This window comes from Etheostoma spectabile, unplaced genomic scaffold (assembly GCF_008692095.1).
Source record: "Etheostoma spectabile isolate EspeVRDwgs_2016 unplaced genomic scaffold, UIUC_Espe_1.0 scaffold397, whole genome shotgun sequence".
In the NCBI taxonomy this organism is placed as follows: domain Eukaryota; kingdom Metazoa; phylum Chordata; class Actinopteri; order Perciformes; family Percidae; genus Etheostoma; species Etheostoma spectabile.
This window is the reverse complement of record NW_022605601.1, coordinates 243,781-268,528: the sequence shown is the minus strand read 5'-3', so window position 1 is coordinate 268,528 and position 24,748 is coordinate 243,781. Positions and strand designations below refer to the sequence as shown.

Below are 24,748 nucleotides of genomic sequence, written 5' to 3'. Positions count from 1 at the left end.
CTTCTCAGACAGGAAATTCTTCCTCTTCCAAATTACAAGTTAAATTCATAACAAATAGAAAACACCCTTACTCAATTTAATACACTGCTGCTACAGTTATATTTGGTCTGCTATGTATGACCAGTAGCGTATGGTGGCTGATGTTAATTCAAACAAACTTTGGATGGATTTTTTTTTAAATGTATAAAAGAGTTTATTTGTTGACTTAAAAGGGAACTGTAATATAGCATTTTAAGTTTCATACTTGTATTTTATGTTTGTACTGGGACATGGTTACATGATTTCTGTTCAAAAATGACTTTCTTTCTCATACTGTCCATGGCTGCTGCACCTGTATTCACCCTCTGGATGAGACGCACTGCCAGACTGCCTGTCTCTTTAAACCCTCCTCCCAAAAAAGCCCAGTCTGCTTTGAATGGCCAGCATGTTTCCTGTGCTCCAGTTTGGTTTCACTAGTAGCAGCTGGAGCTACTGAGTATATGCCGTGTGACAAATCACAAAAAAGACTAAACCAAATAGTACACAATCGGAAATGTCCCAGGAGAGATGTTATCCAGAATTGGGGAGAAATGACCAGCATTGGCCACAAAGACACAGGGAGCACTGGAAATGGATGATTACTTTAGTATTTGTAGTTGTTATTACTTCCATACACTCATTATCAATTTTATTACTTTGAAAAAATTATATAAACTCACTGAAGCATGTTAGAATAAAGAAATATACCTATGTATACATCTCCTGAAGATAATGTACACTTTGTGCATTACTAGTTATGCGCCTACAAACGGCAAAATGAACAAATAAATAATGTATTAATATTTTAACTGCCAGCTCTCACTTTAAGTATAATATAATTCAAAACTAAAGTTGTTGGAGTTGCTGATAGTTGGAACAGTGAAAAGACTAACTAAGACGGTTTTGGTGAGTTCTATTTACTTTCCGTCTTGTTTGAATAAAGTGTGTTTTATGATGCGTTAACAAGGTAATTGTTCTTGTCTCGGGTTGTGAAAGAGACTTGATAGTCTTCTTCCTGGTCAGATTCATCTAGCAACTCACATAGAGCTAGCTCAGGTTTGCCTCGGACCAGCTCTTGATTATGCAGTTATAGTTTTGTCAACAGTGGGACTTCCTTTGACACACCGAGCTCCACTCGCTTTCCATCTGTGTGCATTCATGTCCCATAAATGCTAGTTACTAATTTAGCCCCTGGGAGCTTGTACCCCAAAGTACTTATGTTTTCTCGCCTTGCAGTTTTTCTTGGATTTGGGTGGCACCTAAATCATGGTTGCAGCTGCCGCTGTGGTCTTGCTCAACACCCTGCTATGCCCTGCTATGCCCTGCTACACCCTGTATTGTTAAAACTATTATTTCTAGTCATAGTTCCATTATGTTTGTTACTATAATTGCTACTGTTCATCTTACCAACTGCTATAATAATTTATTATTATTTTTCTATGGATGTGTATTCTGAAAATTTTCAGTTTATTTTGTTAACTTAAAAAGCTAAGAGAACAAAGCGATGTCGCCGCTTGCATGCAATGTATCCTGGTAAATGTAGGCACAGCTGCCACGGCTTCCTGAGGAGAACTTGCTAATATAGCAGCTAATATATATAGAGAGAGTAAAAACACAAGGTCCTGTGCAGAAAAAAACATTAAAACACTAATTGTAATGAAGCATGATGAGATTTAATTTATTTATGTATTTGTAACAGGGATATTGGACAGTCATTGGCTTTTCCAGAATTAGCTAAATCACACACTATAAACACACTGACAGGCCTCACAAATCTTTGCAACAATAGTAACACCCAACATTTGCTTTCATTGATTGCTCTCTTTCACTTTATTCCTTGGCCAAATTGAATTGGCCTCCTATCAGCTAATTCTGCAGCCAGGCAAGGAGCTCAATCTGAGCATGGCCAGTATCCAAGTGATCATGGGTTAGGAACCCAAACCTCATCTCTTTCCTCCACCCCTGCCGGCTCTTTTCCTGTATAGGACATGTCACTGTTCTCCCCTTGCCAAGTTAGTGGATCAGCTCTCCTTCCTTGGACATGCTCCTCTCTCCCTCTACTCTATGTGCTAAAGCTTTCTGGGTCAGAACAATCAGTAGTGTTTTTTATTTATTTATTTGAACTGCTTCCATTCTCTCGCAAAATGCCACCTCTCTAGCACTGAAAAATGTTGACAGGAATTACATAAAAATGTTTTTACCAATCAATTGTTTTTCCTTCCCAGTGAGATGACCAGCATGCTCACTGCGTGCTGGCATTGAGACGATGCATGCGAACAGTTCATTCGATAAAGACTCCACAGCATTACTAATTATTTTTAGGCATTACACAATTTTGCCCCCACAATACATCAGTGAGTTACTAAAAGGACCTAGGTCTGCTAGTTCTCCCCACAATACTGTATAGCAGTATGCTGGTCTGACTAGGCCTCCTAGGTTTTCAGAACAAGACTTTCTGGTTGTCATACTAAATGTCCCCTCTTAGGAGCTATAACACATAAGAAAGACCCTCGACCATGTTCATACAAACATTCCTGGCAGCTACAATGACCTATCCTGCCCACACTTCGCACAATTATCCTGCCTATTTAGTCCTAGTTGATTAAAAGGCTTAAACCATCAAAAAAATCTGTTAACGTGTGGACAGATGTTAACGTGTGGACAGCACTGCAAGACAGTTTTGAGTGCACAGACTGGCACATGTTCCAAGATGCTGCCATCATGGGCGGCTGTGGCTCAGGAAGAAGAGCATGTCATCCACTAATCAGAAGAGCGGTTTGATCCCGTCTCCGACAGTCTACGTGTCAAATTGTCGGGCAATATATTGATCTCCAAGTCCAGCCACCATCGTCCCTGTACCTAAAAAGCCTGCAGTGTCTAGTCTAAACAACTATCGCCCTGTAGCACTCATCCCCATTCTGATGAAGTTCTTTGAGAAACTGGTTCTCCAACACATCTAAAAGAACATCCCAGCCTGGACCCTTCCCAGTTTGCATACAGTGTTACCAGATCCACAGATGATGCCGTATCTACTGCCCTCCACTTAGCCCTCATTATCATAAAAATAACAGTTGAGAGATAAATATGCCATTGCTGAGGTGATTACTTTGGATGAGGAACTAACAAGCCTAAAAAATATATGTGGAGTTGATTCTTTGCTTATATATAGTTATAAAGGATTTGGAAAACCACCCCATCTTATTTGCCAGCCAATTCTGGTCTGGACACAAATGCATTACTAAAAGCCTGAAAAGATGGATTTTCATGTAATATGAAATCCTGCAATCCTTAAATCACCTTGTGACATTACGAGAATCCAGCTGCTGTGCAAGGTAAGGGAAAAAACACACGTATGTCAGCATCAGAGGAGATGAGGTGGAGCAAGTGAACAGTTTTAAGTTTGTGTGAATCAGCATCACAGAGAACCTGGTCATCTCAAATCTCAACCCTGGTGGGAAAATGCATAGAATTACTGTATTTCTTAATAAGGCAAGACTCCCCTTTTTAACAGCGGAGCAATAGAAAACATCATGACTGCAATGGCATGGGATGTGCCTGACCCAGGAAGTGAGGGTTCTGCAGCTGGTGAATAAAACCGCCCAGAACACCACTGGTAACAATCTATCTACTACTAAAAGTCAATATCCACCCTAGCAACAGCCTGTCCACCATGCTGCTGTTTGGAAATCAATAAAGAAGTATGTATTTTTTCTTATGTTTCATTAAAGTGCCCATATTATGCTTATTTTCAGGTTCATAATTGTATTATGAGGTTGTACCAGAATAGGTTTACATGGTTTCATTTTCGAAATAACAATTTTTGTTGTACTGCACATTGAGGCAGCTCCTCATTTCACCCTGAGCTCTCTGTTTTAGCTACAGAGTGAGACATCACACTTCTATCCCATCTTTATTGGGAGTCACGCATGCGCAGTAGCTAGGTGCTTCGCTACTAGCTAGAAGCTAGCGCTGCTAGCGTTTAACCACCTCGTTCTTAATGGCAAAACACTGCTACAACCAGTGATGGACTGGGATAAAAAAAAAGCCCTGGCATTTGCAACGCTCCGGCCCTATTTCCTAACCACACAAACCCATAGAAATAAAATGGATAGAAAGGATATATCCATTCAAATCAATGTAGCAGACAAGTCAGAGCAGCAGCCAATTTAATCTGTACCATTATCATGGTAACGTATAAACTTCAACAAACCGTGGCGTAGTAACGTTACAACGCAGAGAGCCAGCCGCTAAATTAGTCAAATTATAGTCATGCCATTTTATTTCTATGCACCAACCGCACACAAATGGTGACACAAAAAGCAAAAAAATGTGTTGACGACGGTTTAACATCTTAAAGCGTCTGCAGCTCACTAGGTGGCGGTGCCACAACATGATACACTCCAATAAAGGCACATCAGGCTCAAATACACAGGTTTAATGTTAATATGGAAAGAGCAATGCACAGCCACAATTCAAATTTGCTTTTTTAACAGTTTCACCAAAATATTAAAAAAGCATCGCACAGTATAATAAAACAAAGCCGCAGACCTTGTCGCTGCTTGTAAGCAATTTCCCAGACTTTATGTTTTAGATTCGTTTCTGCCACAGGTCCAGTGTGCAAGTCTAACTCTCTTTGTTTCCCTTGTTGTCTTGTTTTCCTTCCTGGTTTGGCTCAGCAGTGTCTTTAGCGGCCAGGCTAACATAAGCGCTTCAGCTGCTAACGTTAGTATTAGCTAAAGCAACACACTCTTTTTGTTATAATAAACCACTTAATTTAGCATAGTTTCCACCCAAAGCCAACAGCGCTTTTTTCTGTTTTTTCTCTCTTTTTGTCAGCTCTTCCCTTTCATTTTGTGCTGCAATTCATTTTCTTTTATCTCTGTGAATAATGGATTTGGTGCTAAAAAACATTTTGAAACTATATACTCCTATTGTAATTGCTCGCTCTTGCTGTTCGGGTACATGGTACTGTAAACATTTCCATGGCAACAGCAAATTGATACAATCAAAGACGTCATTGTTTCACTTAAGATTGCGGGTAGTGTAGTTTTTCTCCATAAAATTGCAACTAAAAATAACTTTTTGAAAAATAACAAGACAAATTATTATTATTATTATTATGGCTGTAATGATATGGAAAATAAAACCGAAAACGCAACACTTAGCTCCACGCACCTGTGTCGTGGAGTGAGAAGGCAGAATCGCGACACACCCCTTCCAGGTAGAGATGGCAAAAGTACTCACTTCCTGTACTCAAGTAGAAGTACAGATAATTGTATTAAAAATACTCTGGTAAAAGTACTTTAACTTTTTTACTCAAGTAAAAGTAACAAAGTAGAGAATTGAAAATGTACTTAAAAGTATCAAAGTAAAAGTAGCCTTGCGAATGACAAAGCTACCTGGACCAGACAGATATTACCAGAGAGCACGCTGAGAAACTACAGTGGACATGGAGAAAAGGCTCTTTATTCTTTATATGTTATTGCATACATTTTAAATGGATGTCTGCCAATAGGCCTAAAATATATAGCTTATTTATATTGACAGGGACTGGGACTCCAGGTTAATAATTCTGACCGAGAAGCAATATATTAAACAAAATGTTCTGACCTCACTCACTGTAAGTCAGGTTTTTTTGTTGGACCCTGTTGAACCTTTGACTACCTGGAAGTTGGAGCCTGGATTGAGACGTTGATGGCGACCCCAGCCCAGTGGGAACTAGAGATACGGCGCCTGCAGGATTTAGCACCTCATTTCACACCCACACACACCCACACACACACACCCACACACACACACACACAACACACACACACACACACACACACACACCACACACACACACACACACACACACACACCAACTGCGCGGTAGGACAAACTCTTCACTTTCACCGTGAATTGAACTGAACCTAAATTGAGGTGACTGAAAACAGGAACTCTGAACTTTGAACTACATTTTATTTTTTTACTTACCCGGGTAAAATTTGTCATCTGAGATTGTGTAATTTTTATATTTTTGGCTTATCCTTCTCATCTATACATTAAAAGAGAAGCGTCTTTGTTTTCTCAAAGCAAGCAAACTGTTGTTGAGTCATTCCTGGTGTATTGTTTGGTTAATCGTGGGCTCCATAGACGAACATAGAACTTCTGATCCCACTGGCCATAAATATTTATCATATAGAGCAATCCCTTTCTGTTCACCCCCTCTAAAGGGTTACACTTGCAGCAGAAGACAGGGGTGTGCTAGCTAGCTAAATTACCATTAGATTAGTTGTCTATCTATACAGCTAACGTTACTGATGAATTTGTGGGTTAGCCCAGAGTTGTTAACCGCGGTCAAAACAATCATACTAAAAATAAATGAGCATGTTGAACGGTGTCGTAATCTTACGTTGACCACCAAGAATTACATTAGCATTAGCTACTTGTCAACCAGCACCTTTACATTAGGCAAAGCACTTTTTCCTCTTTGTTCCTCCAACAGCTTGGGAGCGGCCTCGTTACCATTATGCTTATGTCTCAGTCCAACGAGTTAATGAACCACTGAAACGATTTTGGAAACATTATTTTAAGGTACAAAAGAATCTTTGTTGTTGAATTGATTAACACTGAAATCAATCAATATCAATAATTAGGGTATCTGTTGTATTACTGTGTTCCAAACTGGGATGTAATCAATGGCAAAACGATGCCAGAGAAAATGTTGTATTACGTTTAGTGAGGACCCCCCCCCCCCAAAAAATGAATTATCGAATCATGGGTCAAAAATCGTGAACCAAACCAAAGCCCTAATTATTATTATAATTAGTTTTTTTTTTTTTTTTTATTATCAGTAGTAGCCCATAGAGGACGGCCCTTCTGGCATTTGTCCAAATTCCAGATGGCCAGTCCATCACTGGCTACAACAGACACACAAGTTAACCCTAATCTATAAAAGAAATTGTATCGAACTACTTACAAAAGTTTTTTTCCCCAAGTTTGTTTGCATGTGGAAGCACCAGGGACACAAAAGTAACACCCCAAATCCCAGAAAAAGTGATATTTTCATAATACGGGCAAGAACTACAATTCGCATTTAGTTGTACAATCCTGTGTTGTAAAATTGCAATAAACAAATCTTGTAAACTTGAAAGCCTTTTGTAGTTAGGTGAGATCGTATCAGTCAACATTTTTGTTTTATTTCTCACTACAGCCTCCTTTTACCTCATTTCACCCCTTAACGTGTAATTACCCCTACAGTATTTCCTTCACGAACAGCCTATATAAAGCCATGAACCAAGCCAAACAGAAAATTCTTCCCAGACTCAATCAGGTCCACAAGTTCAGCGCATAAGCTAATACCATGGTCCCCGCATGCATATCTTAACATTACCAACCAGATAATGGCCATTGTTTTATGGTAATTACCTGTGCAGTGTTATTGAAAGGCTCATTGTTCTGATGATGGCAAGCTCATAAATAAAGCAGCAATTTATAAAAGACATTATGAAGAGCTCTCTGTGACCACTAAAATGTTACTGATGATGGAGAAATGAAGATTGCCAAATCTATTAAGAAAACAGTTTGCACGCTGTGGTGTGAGTGTGCGTGTGTGTAATTACTTATATATGCAATTACAACACACACTACTTTAGCTGGTAGAAATGATGCATGGCAGAAACTACAAAAATCAGAGACAAGTTAAACTGTAAACTGATAAACTATAAGGATCCTTTAATATGTCATGAAGATAAGCTGTGTTGTGTTTTTGGTATGAAGCACATTGGACCCAGTCACTAAAGTAGGACAAATTTCCATAAAATTGGCAAAAGAAAATGCTAATTAAAGAGTTTTTTTTCCTTTACTGTAATGTGTACATTAGGAATTGTGTGCATCGAGAAACAGATAATCTTCCAGTCAGGTGCCATTAATGGATGTAAAGAGTCATTACAATAGGGTCAATGTGGAAAACGTGAAATTTGCATTTCGGTTTGTTTAATGTATTAACAAATACTTTTTGTCACTTTAGCAGAAGCTTGAGTGACATTTATAGTTTTTTTACAACTACTTACGCGCAAAATATGTCACAATCTTTTTTTAAATAGAGCAGAAAACACACCAAATTAGTTATTTCTTTCAATTGCATGAAACACACACCTCTCTACCTAAGACACAATATTATAATTGATCACTGTGATCCCCACCCCATACATTATATGAACGTCTGGCCTGTGTGACAATTACCTCTTAAAATATGTTAAAAACAGGATTTTACCTAAAAACAGCCTGCATCTGTTTATTTTATAGGTTTTTTTATTAACCTTATTTTCAAATAATAATATTTACTTCATAAAAACAGGATTTTGGTCTTCTAAAGTATTTTTCCATAAAATAAGTCTTATAAAGAGGGGGTTGTCGGGGTCGTCTAGTATTCAATACGGTAATTGAGGTCGGTGGGATGAAATAGACAGAACATCTAGCAGGAGTTAATAAAGTAGCAAATTAAGCAGTAATACCTAATAAATACATGTGCAGGTTGTCAAAACTGTGTAGTGTTGACAAGGCAATTTTACCCTCTCTTATCTGTTAGACTATTACATGTTCTGTTAAAGTGCAATTAACATTTCAAACGCTTGTCCAAACCGCAATTTCTTCCTTTTATCTCTGACTTCCATCTCCTTGTTCTTTCCTCTATCTCCACAGTGGCTCACAATAGTATTAAAATGGCTGACATGAGGTTAAAACATCAATTAATGCTCACTAATGAAAGACTATTATTCTTCTCAGTCTAAGTCTTTTCTCTCATGTTTCACTCCACTCTTTTCTTTACTTGGCTGCTTTGTCCATCTATTCTCTGTCTGCCACTTAGATTTTTTTATCATGTTTTCCATTTCTGTTCTTTTTGTCTTTTGCCATGTCATAATGTTTTATATTCTGTCTTACTTTTTGAAAACTTTTTTGGCTGGTGTAACAATTATGGTAATGTTTTTTGCATGTTAACAAGGGATTTGATTTATAAGAGACCGTGTAAGTTCTTCTTGGGTAAAAATGAAATTACAGTGCTTTTTTATTGTTGCTAACATTACCAAATGTATGGGTTCATCCTCTGGGAACCTCATAAAGTCTATATCAAATGTTGTGCCAATCCATGTAGTTGGTAGTTCAGTGTGGCAATCAAGTCTTTCGCTCCAGGATTTTGCGGTCGTTTTTGAGCCCAAAATACCTGATTTTGCAGGAGCTTTTGTAAAAGAATGCTATAAAAGTTGCATTGTCTTTTGTATTTTTGTTGCAATGAAGTTGCGAGACAGAGTGAAAATTGCAACAAAACAAAAAAAAGTGTGATTTTTTGGGTTTAGTTCTTTAAAAATAAAAAGGAAACTAGTCTGCGCTGAGATTTCCTAGTTACCTGGTGGATTTAAGACAAAAAAATATTAATGTATTGAATAAATCCAATTTTCACATATGTGTCAGTGGCTTGTTCATCTTCATCAGGTAGTTTCCTATCCTGGGCTGGGACACATTCTTACGGTTTGATGAAGGACTTATTGGACTTTAACTTGTCATTGCACTAACAATATCGAGCGTAGCTGTCCTCAACTTAGGTCATCCTGTACGTCTCATCTCCAGTTTTTCCTGCATTCACCGCATGTTTGTGTGTGTCAGTCGCGGGGGGAACTGATCAGCAACCCCGCCCATCTACCGAGAGCCGACAGGATTGAAACAGCACCACCTTTCAGCAACTTTAGAGTGAAAAAAACGTTCCGGCGGCCATTGATGTTACAATGTATACAGGTTAACAGGGCGGTCTGAAATGTTTTGCAAGTTATTTTGCTGTATGTTTCGTTGGCAAGATGTTTCAGTCCCACACACACACGTCTCCATATCAGAAACAAGGAAATAGATTTTGCGATGTACGTGTGTCACATACTGACGCACGTAAGTGTGTGTGTGGGAGGGGGGCCTATTAAATTCTGCCCTGTGGGCAGAGATGGCAAAAGTACTCACTGCCCGTACTCAAGTAGAAGTACAGATAATTGTGTTAAAAAATACTCTGGTAAAAGTAGAAGTACTGATTTAACTTCTTTACTCAAGTAAAAGTAGAGGCTTAGAAATATATTTAAAGTATAAAAGTAAAAGTAGCCTTGCGAATGACAAAGCTACCTGGACCAGACAGATGTTACCAGAGAGCACGCTGAGAAACTACAGTGGACATGGAAAAAAGGCTCTTTATTCTTTATATGTTATTGCATACATTTTAAATGGCTGTCTGCCAATAGGCCTAAAATATATAGCTTATTTATATTGACAGGGACTGGGACTCCAGGTTTATAATTCTGACCGAGAAGCAATATATGAATTCAAGTGTGATTTTGTGAGAAGTCTGTGTATGTTCCCGTCCAATTAGATTACATTTGGTATTTGTATCTCCAGTGAAATTATTTTAAAGTTAGTGAGGACTAGATTAGGACTGGATTTAGAGCTGATTCTGGTTTCCAACTTTGGTCCAGGTGTGTCTGTTAAAACACGGACGGAGACAACTTATCTCTGTTAATTATTATTATTATATTATTATTATTACAATCGAGAATCAGGATAAACATGGGGGGGCAGCTCTGCTATGGCTGTTTCTGTGGTAATAAAAGAAATAAATAACATTGTAAAGGCTACCATACACAATGTATAGGAATAATATATGCTGGTAAATAATAACAAACCCACTATTAATTACATTATCTTAATGAGCAAGGACGTTCAGCAATCACCATTAGATTGAATCAACAGCCAGGTGTAACCTAGGTAACAGGGGAAGAACACAAACAAGCCAACTTTTAAATTTGCAAGAACTTCAGACCAGTACAACAGGCTGACATCAGTTCTATGACTTACAGTTCTCAAAGACGCACACAATCTCAACTGATTATCCACCAGACAGCTAGTCTCTTTTTCATTTCTCTCACTTTTTTCTCTGTGTGCCTTACGCGCCCGCTTGCAGTGTGAGGCGCGTGTCCGCGCTATTCTCTAATCACACCTGATAGACGACCTTTAGTACAAGAACTAAACAAGCCAATTTTGTAAAATGTAAGGAGTAGAAAGTAACGACATTCGTGTTAAAATGTAAGGAGAGAAAGTAAAAAGTTGCCAAAAAAATAAATAGTGAAGTAAAAATATCTGAAAAATCTACTTGCGTACAGTAACAAAGTATTTGTACTTCGTTACTTCCGATCTCTGCCTGTGGGTATACTTTTACAGTTTAGTCAGAAGCAAATCCAGAAGGAGAGCTCTCTCTTTGTCTGTCTTCCAGTTGTGGACCTGTGTTCCTCTTCCCAGAAAGAGTGTTGGGAAAAACACCTTCCAGATGGCTGCATCACCCAGTTCAGCCCCTGTGGGAAAACAATCTAATGCCACAACCACAACATACAACACAGACACACTGAATGGCATAATGTTCTATACATTCTCTCAGTGTCCAACTCTTCAGGCCCAGTTGGAAAGTAGCTGAGTTCCTTGCACCTCTCCATCATCTAACAGATCAATATTGGCAATCCTATCATTGGACAATGCAAAAGCATGTTCTATCCTGCTTGTTCTTGTAACTGCTGCTCACCCAGAAAACTGGAAAATTATATTTTGTCTTTCTTTACCCGCTTGTTGTACCTCTGTATAGAGATGCAATGGCCCACACCAAGTTAACAGGCGATATTAGATGTACTGTACGTTTTTGTATATAGCGCATTCAAAATATGCATCTCAATTGGGGTTATTCCCGCAGGCTTATGGTCATCTTTGTGCATTGCTTGCATCTTGGTTTCTGTACACAAACCAACCAACCAACAGTTTGCAAGAAGAAGAAGAAACACTTTTAAACATTGGCTATCAACAGGTTTTTGAATATGAGCAAACTACACCAACCTTTTCATGAAGGTGATTGAGGGAATGAAAGGGGACGCTGTGTTTGCATGGCCCAACAAAATCCTGTTTTACACGGCTACATGGAAACAAGAATATTAGTGGAATATGAGAAATGAGAACAGACACCATCTAAGAGAGGGGAGCTTTCAACCAAATATGCCAACCATAGTCTACTCTCAAAACAGAAGTGGTTTGATATAGAACCAGAAAACAGTTCCCCATAGTGCTGGGTTGAACCATTAAAAAAAAAAGGCATTACAGAAACCTCAAGCCTAACCAAAGAATAAATAACTTAATCTTATTTTTCTTATTAAAAAACACAGGTAGAATATGTTTAATATATTTAAAACCCTGTTCTCTACAAGCAGTTATCTTTAGCAGGATGGTGTTGGGATGGAGCCTATCCCAGCTGACATTGCAAGAGGCAGGGTCCCCTTTTCATAAGTTCATAACAGTACTCAATGAAAGATTTTCTTGTATCTTGAAAGACTCAATCAATAATAAGTCTACAGCCATGAAGCTCTATCAGGCTGTGATATGCTGTGAGATAAAAGCTAATATCAGTATGCAAACATAATCACATTGGTAATACTATCATGTTGGTGTTTAGCAGGTATAATGTTTACTGTGCTAACCATATTAGTTTAGTGTTTTAGCATGATAATTAACACTAAACCCAAATTAGAGCTGAGGCTAATGACAATGTCATTGGTTTTGAAGGTATGTGGTCAGAAACAAAAGTATTGGAAACAACCTGATGACCTGATGATGGCGCTAGAGGAAAGCTCAGTGGATCAAAGTGATTACAGTTCATCCTCTGGGGACATGTCTCAAAATGTCTCATCATGGTGTGACATTAGTAGACACATTTGACGGAAAATACCTTTTCAAGACTTAAGTTATTTAATGTGAGTCTTTAAATCAGACTTCATCGAGGTGCCTAAGAGGCCTAGCGATAAAGTCACTGATCTGACATCTCTTAAGGCATTACCTGCCCCCCAATTCAGATATCAATTTTCTTTTGCAGAAATACCAATAAAGTCTGGATTAAATATAAACGTCTGCTTGCTACTGGACGGTGACTCATGGTTTGGAGCCCTTATGGGAAGGAAAGGTAAATGTGGAAGGACCCTTTTTTAATATAGTGAGCAATGTAAAAATAACTTTAACAAGCTGAGACATAGATGGCTGCCGGCATCTCTTCTTTTTTTACGTTATTAAAAAGGAAATTGTGGGGGAAACAGAGACATGAACAAGCTTCTGATATACCTAAACATAATAAATAATTTATCCTAAAGCATCTTATTCAGTACATTTACATGCACATAATAGTCCGTTTTTTGCCATAATTCCAAAAAAGACGATATTCCAACTAAACTGTTTACATGGCTAATGAAAGGGAGTATTCCACCAATATTCCCGTTTACATTTAGCAGGATTTACTTTTAATTTTTTTAAGTTTACCAGCGGTGGTAGACTTGTTGGCCCGTGTGCCCACAGCCTTCCCCTTTCATTCATTCAACCGGCTTCTTGAAAAGGTTGGCGTCGCAATCTTTGCGCATATCCAAAAACCTGTCATGTTTCTCCTTATCGTGTCACCAACCTTGCAAACTGTTGGCTGGTTGGTTTGTGTACAGAAACCATAGCAACGCACAGAGCTGGCCGTAAGCCTGCAGTGAAAACCCAGACTGAGATGCATTTTCCAAATGCGCTGTACACATGTCCAACAATGCCTCTAAAACCCGAATAATACCGGAATATTCCACGTCTACAGTACTATATTTGGAAAAAGGCATATCCAACCAGAATATGCTGTTCAGGTGACCTGTTTAAAAGTTGAAATACTGTCATATTCAGAATGATAGTGGAATATTGGTGTGCATGTAAACAAACTGATGTCTTCATTCTACCTGTGTTTTTTAACTTGAAAAATAAGATTAAGTTCTCGCAGTGACATAGCCGGATCATAATAAGGTCTTATGGACTTAGGACTTATGTCTCCCTTATATGCTGAGGTGATGGAGGTGGGGGGTATAGGTATGCTGTCTGCTCTATTAATTATTTAGAGCAACCCAGATCATCTGGACCACGGAAGAACCACAGATAGAATTACTAGAGACAAAAAGGACAAAAACAACCTGAGATGAAAAGAAATAAGTGGAAGTGAGGAAAGGATGAGGGAAACAAAACATGCTGTCTTGATTAAGCCCTAAAGTGTAGGCTATGGTTCTACTTTGTGGCTCTCTCTTCTGGTTTAGTTCGGGGAATTTGATCTGTACCCCAGGGAGGGCTAATCATACCATCATTTGACGGGGAAATAATTTTTTGTTTTTGTAATTTTGTAATGTCTTCAGTCTTCATCAGCAGACGTTTACAGTGAGTGAGAACAAGGTTAGTGTGGCTGCCAGTCATCTCAACCTTTAACAGTTATTATTAAAATGCCTAAATATTAATGTGTTAACATCTTTGTATGTAGACATGCTTCTTCTCTTTTGTAATGCATACCTGTATTGATGCAATTATGACCAAGTTTCCCCACGGGAATCATCAAAATTTCAACTTCCTGTATCATCACAAATTTTCTCTCGGACTGCGCGAATACAGTTAGGAAGCTGCTTTGTTACAAAGAAAGAAGATGTAAAGTGTGACTTTGAGTCAACGTGCAGAGAGGAATGGAAAGGGTGAAATAAAAGACATGATCCCCCCCCCACTGCTTAGCTTAAGGAGGCTCTTTTGATTTGCTCTCCTCCCCAGCTTACCTTTTTGTCTTTGACATTATTACAGTGGCAAACGCCCTGCATCTTAAGAAAACACATGCAAATAGACAAGACACCTGCAAATTCAGAAAACAACTTCATTAATTTGACAAAACATGCACAGTATTCAGCTAACGCACTGCAAATATAGAAACAATGCAAAAACAAAAAAGCACACAATACCTGAAGAAAGAAGTGATGCAAAAAGAAAGAAAGAAACAAAACAACTCAGGACTCTCACCCCGGACCGGGGAATGCAATCTTCTTCTCCTAACCTCAACCGCCCCTTTGTTGTAGCCGTCTCTTGCATGTGACGGTTCTTTCCCAGTTGTTCTTTTCCTAACCACAACCCTCCCGTTGTAGTAGCGCGTCCCGCGTGTGGTGGTCCGTACCGTTGTGCAATTGCATTGCTTCTTATTTCAGGGATTGTGTACTTTCCTTTTTGCATTGTTTCTATATTTGCAGCATGTTTATGTATTTGGTTGTGTTGTGTGTATGTGCAGCACGTTTGCTGAATGCTGCGCATGTGTTGTCTAATAAATACTTTTTTTATTTGCTGGTGTTTTGTCTATTTGTTTTCGGAAGATGCAGGGCGTTAGCCCCTGTCCGGCCACTGTAATAATAATATAGTAATTATACTGTACATACACTAATAAAGACAAAAACACAAACTGTACAAACACATAGGCCCATCAACTTACAATCAGCTAAAAACAAAATGCTAAATGTAGCATATACTGTATGATGGAATCAATTGTGATGTTTGTGGAAGCATGGGGTGGTTGATCTACTGCATGTAGCTGATCTAGCATGTCAGACTTTTTATCCATAATGCAGCAGTAAAGCACACCGGTGCCATGACTACTGGCCCCCCTCGCCCCTTCAAAAGACAGCATGAATTATGAATACCCCACACACCAACACCCTGTTGTGAGTGTGTGATTACTGTGGGACATAAATACTTAGATTTGAAAAATATGTGTTTCTGAATGTACATTTAAAAAAAAAAAGGTGGATAATCTATATTTTCAGGTGATGAAGCTTTCAATAACCAGTGTATATACTGGGATTCATGTCCAGGTAATTGCAATTCCACTATGTATCTTATCAAAAAACAATGATCCAATATATTACCCGTTTCCCCAGATCAGTATAATTAATATCAGGTTTTAGAAGCTTGTAAAACTGGATTATGGAGGCATTAAACCTACACCCGAGAAAGGGATAGAAACTGGTAATCTAAAGAAAAGAAAAGCTGAGGATTCAAAGCCAACAAAAGTGTACATCTGCTCCACTCAGTTTGAGGATCAAAAAGGTTTACAGAGTTTTTCATGGCTCGAGTTGGAGCAACAACCTTAAGCTTAGATTCTGTCGGCCTGCAGTCATCACAGTGTTTAGTAATACACAGTGGCAAATCCTCACATCTCTGCCTAATCTACAAACACCTTTCCCGTTACTCCAATGCACTGAATACATCTGAATTCATCTGTATTCAAGGCACTCCTGTTTTGCTGCTTGTAGCTTTCTCCAGAGCCATTGTATCCCAAAAACTTACTGAAGGCCCCTAAAAACACCTTACATTGCAATACAACTGTAAACTTACTGTGTACTTCTACTTCAAAGGACCACATTGAACTAAATAATTTACCTGACATTGAAATGTTGCTGATTACGTTGCATTCATATTTTACTCACACTATCACATTCATAATATTGCGTTTTACTTCAGAAAAAAACATTTTGAATACTTCCACCACTGTTAAACCCAACATTAAAGAGTGTAAAGGAAAGCAGGATGTGTTTGCCTGCAGGCCCTCAAATTGTTTTACATATTTTATTAATAAAAATAAACATTTCAGGTAATCTTGTGTTGCCAAAACCAATAATTTTGTCATTTTAGTCAAACTAATTTAATTTTTAAGACTTGATCTGATCTATTATCTAAAACAAAAGGTGACTACTGAAAATGTTATCTTTTACTCAATTGTCCTACTGTTATTACAGACGTATGAAATTGCCAATTACATTAATGTACTTATTAATGGAAGGTGCCAGAGTGAAATTCTGGACTGTTACAACATTTTCTTCTTGTTTTTCGATAATGATATTGCATGTTGATATCACCACAGTCAGCATTTAATGACACTGGTGCTGTCTTGTCCCATCATTATTATCATGAATAAAATGAACACTGCAGCAGAGGTATTCATTTCCAAACAGGTTTAATGGATTGACCTTTAAAGCATGAATTTAATTAGCAAAGGTTTTTTGTCGGCGGTAACGTTATAAGTGCCATAAAGTAAATTAGTATGGCAAACATACACAATTGAGATGCAAAAGCAGAGTGAAGAGGCCGCTAGTGCTCATTGAAGGAAGGAAAAGAGTTAGGTTGAGAAGTTAGGATATCCAGCTGTCAGAAGTACACATGGTGAGATGAACTTATTTAGTGTCCGTAAGATTTTCATCCAGTGACTTGTCTGTTAAGTTCCTATCTATATAAGAGTGAGTTAAAACAATGATGAATGGGCATATAACCCAGTGATGAAAGCGCTTGTATTTGCTGCTTTGTCAGGTAATACATTCTGACTGTCTGGGCGGCTTTCCCATCTTAAATTCTAACATGCGTCTGCAGTAAGTGATGCTTTTTAAGTCAGTCAGCAGCAAATAAGGGGAAAGTGGTGCCGAATGCCTGCTCTTCCTTCGTCTCCACTTCATCAGCTAAGGTTTCTATCACAGTTTTATTTTTTATTTTAGTTTAACCGGGCTAACTGCTCTACTCGTTTGACTGCTAAAGCTACATGCTAACACAGTAAACAGTGCTGGAAAACATAGCGCCTCCCCTCAATGAGGTCTCATTTATGACCACTGCAGGTTTTTCAAAAAGACATTGACAGGACTGATGTGTTTTCTGCACGGATAAATCGTATGGTTATGATCTGGATTATAAATCTAAAACTACATGGATACAGTGTGATGTTAAAAGAAACCAACCCTGAGTGTTGGTAAAAGTTGGTAAGAGATTCTACCATCCAAAGGATTTGCCCACTAAACCATCCACAGAATTCCTTTCTCCCTCTTAACGCTATCACAATGTCATTCTATTTCCACATTTGCTATTTAAGGATTCATGATTTACATGACCACGAGACATCTCACGTCAGGAAACTTCTGTCCACTTTTTTTCCTGGAGCTTTTCCACATTTCACGACCCTCATCAGCAAATGGAATTTGACAAGTTATATTGGTGGTCTGTCCACTGAGATGTGGTCGAAAGGACAACATTCAGTATTTAGAAAAATAATCTGTAGAATTTGTATGTAACTAAATGTTTATAGATACCAACATAACTAAGTGCTACGTCCAGGAACTGTAATTTATCAGGATACAACCCAAACAAGTGCTGGACATACAGTAGATAACTGTTTATTGGATAAGTGATCACTGTATTGCATTCGTTTTGGCAAGGAAAAGACCAGTGAAACACTGAAAACCCATTAACAGTAATAAGTAAAGGTGGTTTTGCACAGTGAAGCAGGAATGACACTAACTGGCTGATACCCAGTTGTTTGAGTTGGATCCCCCCTGGGCCACTAACAGTTTCTAACTGTGAAGACACAGATTGTATGCTTTGCTTATTGACTTAAGACAAGCCTCTCCAGACCGTCGCTGATCAAAAAAAAGGTCTCAGTTCATTAACTCAGCTACCCTGAAGAACTTTTCTCCTCTGTTCTGATAAGTTTTCCCCCTGTGTGAAACCTGGCATGTTGATCCACACCACCTGACAGGGCAAGACAGCAACCCATTCATCTTCCCCCATCTTCCTTGTTTGATCCTACAGCCCAAGGACTTCAAAGCCAATAGGCCAGTAGACTGGCTGTCCACACACAAAGCTGATAGCTACAAGAAACTATGGTACACCCCACACATGATACATAACAAAACGTGGTCAGAGATTGTCTTGGAAACATGCAAATTTCATGGTAATGTCTGCGTTTTGGACAATGATGCCAACAGGCAGCTGGGCAGCTTTTTCAGTCTTTTAGATTAAATTCATATTAAATTCAGCCATTTGCTGTGCTTTTCTCTTTCTCAAGCAGGCTGTCCAATGGTGAATTTGCAACATTATTCATACACTACAACAATTAAAACATCAACAGGGGAAGAAGAAAAATATGTACATTATTCATATCTGTCCTACAGGGAGACAGGGAGACAGAGCTAATGAGAGGCTGAAGCTTTGAAGTCATGGAGCCCTCAGTGAGGTGAATGGCATGAATTAAATACAACCATCAGATACACTTTGCCTTCTAGATGACTAATTTTAGTCAGTGTTATGGGCACTGTCTTGTCTAATTTTTATTTAAATATAATTAAGTCTACTCCACGCCCTTATCTAGGCGAAGGTCAGCCACAACTACGCGCAGTACCCCAGGAGCTGGTAGGGAATGGATGTGGAATGAAGAGGAAATTAATATTCTATGAGAATATACAGTATATGAAAGTGCAAGATACAGTTGTTGTGAAGTGGAGTAGAATGGATGCATTTCTTTTAATGCCTCTTAAAGCAAGATAAGTGTGAAATGATTTGGCGAAAGGCAGCTTTGTTAAATAGAGGAGGCTCTGCCAGCCAGACTTGACCCCTTTCCCTGGCACTGCCGATGTCCGCCGTCATGCCCTGTGCCATGCTGATATGCTATCTGCCCAAACAGATGTCTGCTCTGGCCTCGCAGCGCCACTCTCCGGTCCTCCACTTTACTCCTAGCTGCCTGCTGATGTTTTGTCCGTCCTAGCTCTTTGTATAACTCTTGTCTCCTTGAAGCACAACGGAGAGATAACCGAGACCTACAGTGACCTTACTGTTAAAGAGAAGCTGTCTGCTGATGAAAGGTCTGCGCGAGTCTGAGGATAGGCCTGACATAAAGAGATCCAGCAAGAGCAACATGGTGTAAATGTTTGGCCTACCTCCACAGTGAGCTCTCCAGTACCTTGGTGGAGTCAGCGTGGTAGTACTTGGTCAGGATCAGGATGACCTGCAAGAGATGGTGAAAGACAGAAGTACATTTAAGCTAATACTAAAGAAAAGGACTGGTTAGTTCAGCTTACAGTAAAGCTTCAGCTAGGCTCCAGTTTTTCATTGTCTCTCTTGTTTTTGCCTCACTTTGTCATGTCATTTCAGACTCTGTGACTCCCTCCTTCTCTGCATTACCTGCTGATTCCATTCACCTGGTCTGCCCCAGCCTCACCTGCTCCTCATCAAATGTCCTGGTCCATTTCCTTAGTTCTTTTCCTGATTGTTTTGTGTGTTACTGCCAAGCTCTCCAGTGTTACTTTGTCTGTATTTGCCATATGCTGCTATTTGTTTTTAGACCATGGATTCTGCCTGCCTCTCTTTGGTTTTGTTTGCCTGTGTGACTGATCTCCTGGTGTGGTCAAAACAACTCAATGCTCTAAAAACAGTGGAGAGGTTTGCGGCTATTGAAAAGATTGCTACCCCACCTGCCCCCATCACCCTGTAGGATTCCTCAGTTTCAAATCCTGGACTATCATCCCTATAAATTGGTCATATTTCCTGCACTGTGATTTTTTTGCACACCTCATAATCAATATGTTTACACATCCTGCACAAAACTGCCTTAACGGCAGTTCTACCAGCTATTACTTGCTAACGTGCTAATGGCTGACTGAAAACTGTGCAGCAGTTCATTTAACACAACACTCATTATAATACATAGTGTACAATTATTTCACAAAGGACTTTTCGATCAAACTGAAAATAAATTACAGCTCTTAATTTGTTATCCAACTTTCTATACTTACATTTTTTAATCTTAGACATTTTTGGAACAAACTCCGTGAAAGAAAACCAAATATGTAGGCAGAGTGACATGTCAGTGTTTAAAATTGTCATGGTCAACATTTCTCTTTTTTTCTTTTAAAAGAACCGTTACAGTTTCCGGCGCCAAGAATTGAGGGAAGGTCTACATTCACTATGTATATTTTAAAGCGCCAGTGATCTATAGTTAATCTAATTTCTCCTCTGCATTCATAGTATAAGCTAAGGCAACAATGAGGGAACTCCATCTACACTGCTGCTGATTTTTATTCTGAGTCTTGTTTGAGGGTGCTTGGAGAAACTATTACCCTGTACAAATTAGAGTCTGGTTTTCCACTTTAATTCTAGAGAATAGAGATTCTAGAGAATAGAGAGCTCACACAGTGTTTTCCCCAATGTTTCCTCATAGCCTCCTTTCTTTCATCAAAAATCTTAAAATTAAGAATGTAACTTAAATACATTTTTCTTGGGGCGATTCGATTGTGAAATCTATTTTAATATATATTGTAGAGGTTGGTTTGGGGTTAGGGGAGAGACAATAGTATTCTTATATATATATATATATATATATATATATATATACCCAAACACACACACACACACACACACACACATTAAATGTTGGGATGCATTATTCATATGATCAAGACATCTTGGTCTAGGGCACAGACCTCATGTGTGTGTACTGTATCTGAGACTCTTGTCTTTCATATTTCTGAGAACTCCTGTTCTTGACAGCTCGGGCTGCTGGGATTTGTGTTGCCATGGCAAGAGTACCAGTGGTTCAGGCAGCTCAGTGGGGCCTAGACGTGTGATTGACAGGCTGGCTTGCAGTCCTAGGTGTTGTAAAGAGTGGCTTTAGGCAGAGGGATGTTTATTGGCTGAGGGGTCCTGCCCAGAGGCAGCTGCCAACAGCAGGCTGTGTTGAAGGTGGCTGCTCCAGGGAGTAAAGCTGCAAGCTCTGTGCAATAGGGACACTCCTGATCCATCTTAATGTGGAAAGCAAGAACAGCCTTTAGCATCATATTATCTGTGGTGACAGTACACAATTATGGCTTGAATTTTAGGTGACTTGCAGAACATGTACATGGACATTTGACAGTCTGGGTAGCCTTGGAAAATGAAAGACAAGTTCAGGAGGTAAATATCTGCTTGATTTTTTTGTTAGATCAAATGAAAGCTGCGCTGTCTTACTTGGCTGACATAATATGATACCTGGCTGCAAGCCCAAATCTTTTCTGAAATATGCTAATGTCCTGTCAGAATGTTTAGCCTAAATGTGTAGCACACAATCTAGCATTAAGTAGTGCCCAAGGCTTCACATTGCTCTCTAGCCTGTAGTATGCAGCTGCAGTTAGTATTAAAAATGAAACATAAAGACCCTCCACTGAGGCGGGTCTTTAACTATGTCTTAAAAGAGTTTTATTTTCGCAAAAAACTTGGTTAAAGTTGAACCCCACAGCCGTGGACACACAGAATAAGCTTTGAGAGCTCTAGACCAATTACCACAACACAGACTGCCATCAAAGCCACTCAGGGGAGTCTCTAGGCACTTGGCTGAAAACAACCCAAACTCATGAGTTTCAACCTTGATGAAGCTTGGCTTCCAAAGATGTTCAATGAATCCAGAAAACCGGAACAGAGAAACATTTCCCTGAGCGGCAGACCAGACCAGGAAAGGCCAGGGCTGATAACGACCTTAGTAACAACTCTGACGCAGACGCAGTAAAAGTATAAAACCTGCTTTTGCTCTGCCTCAAGCTGTCATTAAAAACGTTCTTTGCTGATGAGGAAACCCTATCTTAATTTGCGAACGTGCAAATCTTGTGAGGCTCTCAGAGTCATGCAGCAAGTGTTCAGCATATGGTTGTTGGCCTACTGTGACTCAACTGATGTCTCTGGAAACAGGCTGTCCGCCTCTGCACAGCTGTCCCCCTAATGAGATACTGCTGCAAAGCTTGACACTCATTCCTTGCATGCAGGCAGTAACAGCACTGGTGCATTGACTTAGGGATTAGATCTACAATGCTGCATACATAGTACATGTACCTCACTAACCCAATCTTGGTTTCTTTTTTGTCATTCAGCTTCAAACCTCCATTTGAAAATGTAAGGAATAAAGCTACATTGACTGATTAACCTAACTTTTGACAAGCAACACAAAACACATCTGACTATCAATTTCTTTGTGGCCACTAGGGTTGGGTGGTAATACAGTAATACGGTTTACCGCAGGGTCTTAAAAATAGGCAACGGTATGAGTTTCAATACCGTCATTTAAAACAAATGCAATGCACTTATTTAGGAGACAAGGATTAAATATTAAATAGAACTTAATTAATGCCTGAAAATGCACAAGGCACAAGCCAACAGTTTGGTGACGCCGTCTGAGCATTACTTCATCATTTTTTAATTAGTCACGGTAATACCGTATACCGCGGTAAAATAGGGAGGAGGTTTGACGGTATCAAAATTCGGATATCGCCCAACTCTAGTGGCCACCTGACGAAAAGAAGTCTAACATTCCCTACTTTAGTCCCTACAAACTGTAGAAAAAGATATGTGACTCTTTAGCGTCTTGATGTTTGACTACGTTCACCAGCTAGTTGCTAACTTTGTCTGCTGTTTACTGTTGAGCAGGTAGTGCGCTTTACAACTGAAAACAGCTGATAGCTACTGCTGCTCAGGAATATTGCAGGCCAAAATATCTAAACAATGCACCAATAAAGCTTTGTGGAGTGAAAACTGCAGAGTAAATTGATACTTCTCTGCAGGTTTATCACTAAGAGCGATATGTGTATTACACATATTACATATTTTCATTTGATCCCCTGTTAATACAAAAATATTGGTTAGTGTAGCTTTAAAGCAAATTGTTATTAGACCCTCAATTAACAATTATTTTAATTATCTATTAATCTGCCAATCATTTGCTTGATTAATCAATGGTGGTGTACAAACTGTCAGACTTGACAACATAAGCAATGCCCATCACTCTGTTGTCTGGGTCAGCCAGTCTTTATACTGCCTCAATACATACAGATCATGTGCCATATCACAGTGCTGGGTTAAAAAAGCAGCTCCCCATGAAACTATAATACTCTACAGCCTCTTACAGCTTCCTTGCTTTTCTGACAAAAAATGCAATTGGCCTGCTGGTTACATGTTAACCCTGTCTACTATATAAATCTATAATTATAGCTTTCTAAACGTGTTACACAAGGAATGACAACCTCTGTCTTGTACATAAAAATGAGAAGGGGAAAGAAACTAAACCTCTAAATCTATCAGTCCATCTCAGTCCCATGAGATTGAGGTATGCATCATTCAGCCAAACGTTGATGCCAATGAAATATTCTGCTTCTCTATCCCAACGTTAAGTCTGTCTTCAAGGTCTAAGTTGTGCTCAATTGGAAAATTATTTTTCTTTGGGGATAAAGTGGACAGGGCAAGGATGTATTTAGCCATAAATCACTACTGGCAGGAGGCAGAGAGAGCATTTATTTGGCAGCATCAAACCGAGCCACATTGACAAAACTGCTGAAGAGCATAGAAGCCAGATTTCTTTATTGCCTCGAGTGTACAGAGCAGTTTGTTAAGACAACAACTTGGCAACTTCTACCTACAACTCATTGGACTAAACAGCATAATTGGCACAGGCTGAGAATCCAACCAGAGCAGTAAGAAAAAGTCCCTTCTTTTGTAGGAAATGCTATGCCATACCAGTCAGTTGTAATCCTATACAAATAGATAACAGAATAATACTTCAACAAGTATCGGAAAACAAGTCAAGTTATAGCCAACAAAGCCTTGGAGCTCATTGTTTTTATGAGCAATCACAGAAAAAGGTATCCATATCCTCTGTTGATAAAGATAACAAACTGAAAAAAGCTTGTCTGTGAATTTGCTGACCTACTAATACTGTTGTAGAGGAAGTATTACTCTATTATAGCCACCGTATAATACCATAACCACATAATCAGCCACTGTGTTTCTTGTTTGTAAGCTAGTAGACAACCGTCTAATGGCTTTTGTTGGGGAAAAGTCAACAGGGAGGTCAAGACCCACTGATGACTTCATACAAGAGCTACAAGAGACCCCATTGAGAGTCAAAGTCATAGCCGAGCTCCTCATGAACTCCAGCTCGACAACCACTGTTATCCCCGAGGCATTCCCAGCAAATGTGAGCCAATGGAGCGCTATCAATCAGCTATTGAGGAGACAGAAGGAGAAAGGGATCACCAAATAA

At 39.1% G+C, this 24,748-nt stretch overlaps 1 protein-coding gene across 1 annotated transcript in view; it reads right to left on the bottom strand.

Annotated features, from left to right (window-relative positions):
• The window catches only part of sorcs2 (sortilin-related VPS10 domain containing receptor 2), a 530,001-nt gene that overhangs the window by 406,128 nt on the left and 99,125 nt on the right, over positions 1–24,748 (bottom strand). Inside the window, exon 2 of the mRNA XM_032511626.1 lies at positions 19,629–19,696. Within this exon, the coding sequence (XP_032367517.1) occupies positions 19,629–19,696 (68 nt within the window). The remainder of the gene's footprint in view (positions 1–19,628; positions 19,697–24,748) is intronic.